Source organism: Monodon monoceros, unplaced genomic scaffold, assembly GCF_005190385.1.
Source record: "Monodon monoceros isolate NGI ecotype Baffin Bay Population unplaced genomic scaffold, NGI_Narwhal_1 Super_Scaffold_12, whole genome shotgun sequence".
NCBI classification, from domain to species: domain Eukaryota; kingdom Metazoa; phylum Chordata; class Mammalia; order Artiodactyla; family Monodontidae; genus Monodon; species Monodon monoceros.
Window position 1 is genome coordinate 110,451,911 of NW_021703768.1, and position 4,482 is coordinate 110,456,392.

Here is a 4,482-nt window from a genome sequence, read left to right on the forward strand (position 1 = left end):
GGCCGCGCCACCCGGCCAGGCCGCAGGGATGAGGAGAAACCCCAGCGGATGAGTGACCCTACTCACCGGCATCGTTGCTTCCTCCCGTGCTCGGCGGACGTCCCCACCCGGGGTGCAGTCCAATGACGCCGGGTTCGCAGGAGAGGCGGGTCAGAGATTATCGAAACACCGCCCGGGCGCTCCCGAGACTGCGGCTCCTCTGGAGAGAGCGCGCTGTGCGCAGGCGCACTCCGAGCTCGCCCCGCCCCATCCCCTTGCCCGAGGCGTCTTCGGTCTCTTGCATTGCGCCTGCGCCGAGGCTTTCGGAGTCCGTCTCCTAGGACGCCAGACTGAGGCTGCGCGTGCGCAATGCCGCCATTCCACTGTGTTGGAAATCTGGCCTGATTCTGGGCTGGGAGACCTGCCTACCACCGCGGCGTGGGGAGGAGGAGGCAATCCTAGACGGCAACGCCCATCTTCTAGTACTTGCAATAGTCCGAATGCTAAAAACAACGATAGCAATTGTACATTGTGTCCCCTTTGAAGAGCCAAAAACTTTACATACATTATTGCGCTTGATTGCCGACTTGTTTATCACCTGTCTCACCATTAGGTGAGGTCTTGAGGGACTTTGTCGGTATTCTCACATTACCTCCAGAGCCTAGAATACGACCTGACACAGAGTAAGTTTTCAATAAATATTCGTGAAAGAAAGAATGATCTATCCTCTTTCTTGTCCGAACCTGTCTCTGAACACCACTCTGCTTGGATGTGTAATAGACATTGCAAGTTTATCGTGTCCAAAATTGAAACGTTGATTCCCGCTTCCCATCCCCTGGTAGTACCCACATCACCCCTGTCAAACATAAAATAAATAAATAAGTAATTTAAAAGGCTAACCGCAATAAATGTAACCTGAATTCTGACAATTTATCAGGTCAAAACCACAGTCTTTTTCTCTCATACTCAATACCCAATCTTTCTATAGAACTAGTTGTCTCTATCTTCAGAATAGAACCAGAATCCGACCACTTCTACCACCACCATCTCTCACCTGTGTTACTAAACAGCTCAGAACTGGTTTCCTTGCAGTTCATCCTTGCCATCCTAGTCTACTTTCAACACAGAAGCCAGAGGGCTGGTGTTAAAACATGAATCAGACACTGTCTTTTCTCCGTTCAAAACCTGCCAATGATTTCTCATCTCACAGAGTAAAAGTCACAGGCCCTCTCCCGGTTTCCTGCAATGTTCTCTCTTACTCATTATTGCAAGCTATCCCCCTTGCACCAGCTCCACCTGGCCTCCTGGATTCATCTGACATTGCAGGCATGGTTTCCTGTTAGAATACAAGGGCTTTTATGCTTGCAGTAGGAGCTAATAAAGATACTTAGTGCCAGCATACTGTTTTAAGTGCTTTAATTCCTTTTTAAATTATTAATTCAATTTACATTATAACCTTTTGAAATAGGTACTATTAGTCATTTTAATAGAAAACAGGAGTAACTATTTCACAGATTTAAAAAACTGAAGCATAGAGCCATTAAGTAACTTGTCCAAGGTCATAGCTACAGGCAATGACAAAGGCCAGATCCAAATCCAGGCCCTGGAAAGCTGCCCCTGTAGATATCTGCTTGACTCCCTCACCTCCTTCAGAATATCTTTGTTCACACATCACCTTCTCCGTGAACCCTACCAATGATCCTTCTATTTAAAATTCCAACCTTCAGCCCCAGTCTTCTTATCTCCCCTCCCTACTTTATATTTCTTCATAGTACTTATCACTCTCTGATATACTGTAAATATGATATCAGCTTTATTGAGATATAATCACACATCATACAATTCACCAATTTAAATTGTACAATTCAATGATTTTTACTATATACAGAGTTGTGCAACCATAACCACAATCAATTTTAAACATTTTCATCCCCCCAAAAAGAAACACTACACTCATAGCCATCATTCCTCCTTCCCCCCCCTGCAACATCCCAGCCCTAGGCAACCACCAATCTACTTTCTGTATCTATCGATTTGCCTATTTTGGACATTTCATATAAATGGAGTTATATAATATGTGACCTTCTGTGAAATGACATCTATCACTTAGAATAATGTTTTCAAGATTCATCCCTTTTCGGTGCTTTGTGACAGCCTGGAGGGGTGGGATGGGGAGGGTGGGAGGGAGGGAGACGCAAGAGGGAAGACATATGGGAACATATGTATATGTATAGCTGATTCACTTTGTTGTAAAGCAGAAACTAACACACCATTGTAAAGCAATTATACCCCAATAAAGATGTTTAAAAAAAAAAAAAAGATTCATCCCTTTTGTAACACATATCAGTAATCCTTTACGTTTCATGGTTAAATAATGTTCCATTGTATGGATATACCACATTTTTATCTATTTGTCAATTGATGGACATTTGGGTTGTTTCCACTTTCTGGTACTATGGATAATGCTGCTACAAGTTTTTGTGTGAACGTTTCATTTCCCTTGAGTATATACTACAAGTGGAATTGATGGATCATTTGGTAACTCTAAATAACATTCTGAGGAACTGCCAAGTTGTTTTCCACAGTGGCTGTACCACCAGCAATGTATGAGGTTTATAATTTCTCCACATCCTCACCAACACTTGCTTTTGTCTTACCTTTCTTATTACAGCCATCCTACTGGTATAAAATAGCACCTCATTGTGGTTTCTATTTGTACTTCCTTGATGACTAGTGATGTTGGACATCACTTCATGTGCTATTGACCATTTGAATATCTTCTTCAGAGAAATGTCTAGTCAATTCTTTGCCTTTTTCATCTGTCTTTTCATTATTAAGTTGTTAAGAATTCTTTATATATTCTAAATACAAGTCTCTTTTCAGATATATGATATACACATGCTTTCTATTATGTGTATTGTCTTTTTAATTTCTGGATGCTGTTCTGTGTGCTCTTACGTTTAGATCTATGATCTATTTTGAGTTATTTTTGCATATGATATGGTATAGAGATCCAGCTTCATTTTTCCACATGTGAATATTCATCTGTCCCATCACCATTTGCTGAAAAGACTGTTTTCCCCCCGCTGAATTATTGTGGCAACCTTGTCAAATATCAATTGGTCATAAATATGAGGGTTGTTTTCCAGACTCTCAATTCAATTCCATTGGTCTATATGTCTATCCAGTACTATACTGTCTTTTTTTTTTTTAGGATTGGGTATTTTATTTTTAATTTTATTTTATCTATTTGTTCATTTGGCTGTGCTGGATCTTAGTTGCAGCACGCCAGATCTTTTAGTTGTGGCATGCAAACTCCTAGTTGCAGCATGTGAACTCTTAGTTACGGTATGTGGGATCTAGTTCCCTGACCAGGGATCAAACCCAGGCTCCCTGCATTGGAAGCCCGGAGACTTAGCCACTGGACCACCAGGGAAGTCCCTATACTGTCTTTATTGCTATAGGCTTGTAGTAAGTTTTGAAATCAGATACTGTGAAGCCTCCATCTTATTCTGCTTTTTCAAGATAGTTTTGGCCATTTTGAATTCCTTGCATGTTCATAGAAATTTTAGAAACACCTTGCCAATTTCTGCAAAAAAGACAGCTGGAAACTTAACAGGGATTATGTTCAATTTATAGATCAATTCAGGAAGTATTGCCATTTTGACAATTTAAATCTTCCAATTCATAAACTTGGAACGTCTCCCCATGTATTATATTTAGGTCTTCTTTAATTTCTTTCCGTGATGTCTGTAGTTTTCAACATAGAAGTATGCCCCCAAGGGTAATCACTACCTTGACTCTAACACTATAGTTCCCTTCTTTATAGTTTGTATAAATGGAATCATACAGTATGAATTCTTTCTATCTGTCTCCCTACACTCAATATTGTTTGTGAGATTCTTCCTTATCGGGTATAGCAGTTCATTCTTTTTCAATGTGGTGTAGTATCCCATTGTGTGAATATACCACAATTTGTTTATCCGTATTTATCCCATTCAACTGTTGATGGACATTTGGGTTGTATCCAGTTTGGGGCTATTACAAATAGTGTTGCTGTGAACATTATGTAGGTGTCTTCTGGTGCACACACATGCATTTCTGTTGGACATTTACTTAGGAGTGGATTTGCTGGGATTTCCATATACTCTACTCGTGTTTATTGTCTCTTTCCTGACTAGAATATAAGTTCCACGTCTAGTTCTATCCACTGTTATGTCCCAGCGCCTAACGCATTGCAGGGCTTCAATAAATTACCTTCTCCAGGGTGGCGTGGTCACCAGCTGCTTCATCCCAGGCTAGGGACTCCGCTCGGGACTCTGCGCCTGTGGCGCGGGCTTTGGGTGGGGAAAGAGGCGCTCAGTGGAGGGACGTGGGGGTGGAGTAAGAGCCCGCCCCGCCCCGCCCCGCCCGGTCCCGTGGCAGCCCCAGCTGCAAGTCCCGGGCGCTGAGTTAGAAAAAGCCGGGCTAAGCCGGGACCCAGACCCGGGATCTGGCGCTGCC

At 42.4% G+C, this 4,482-nt stretch overlaps 1 protein-coding gene across 4 annotated transcripts in view; it reads right to left on the minus strand.

Moving 5' to 3' along the window:
* KIF3A (kinesin family member 3A) overlaps window positions 1-228 on the minus strand; it is a 106,611-nt gene extending 106,383 nt beyond the window's left edge. For all 4 annotated transcript variants that reach the window (XR_003792756.1, XM_029217721.1, XM_029217719.1 and 1 more), the window contains exon 1: window positions 67-228. Coding sequence is in view for 3 of the 4 variants with exons in the window: in XM_029217721.1 (XP_029073554.1) it covers window positions 67-72 (6 nt within the window). In the remaining variant the exon portion in view is untranslated. The remainder of the gene's footprint in view (window positions 1-66) is intronic.
* Between the last annotated feature and the right edge of the window lie 4,254 nt (window positions 229-4,482).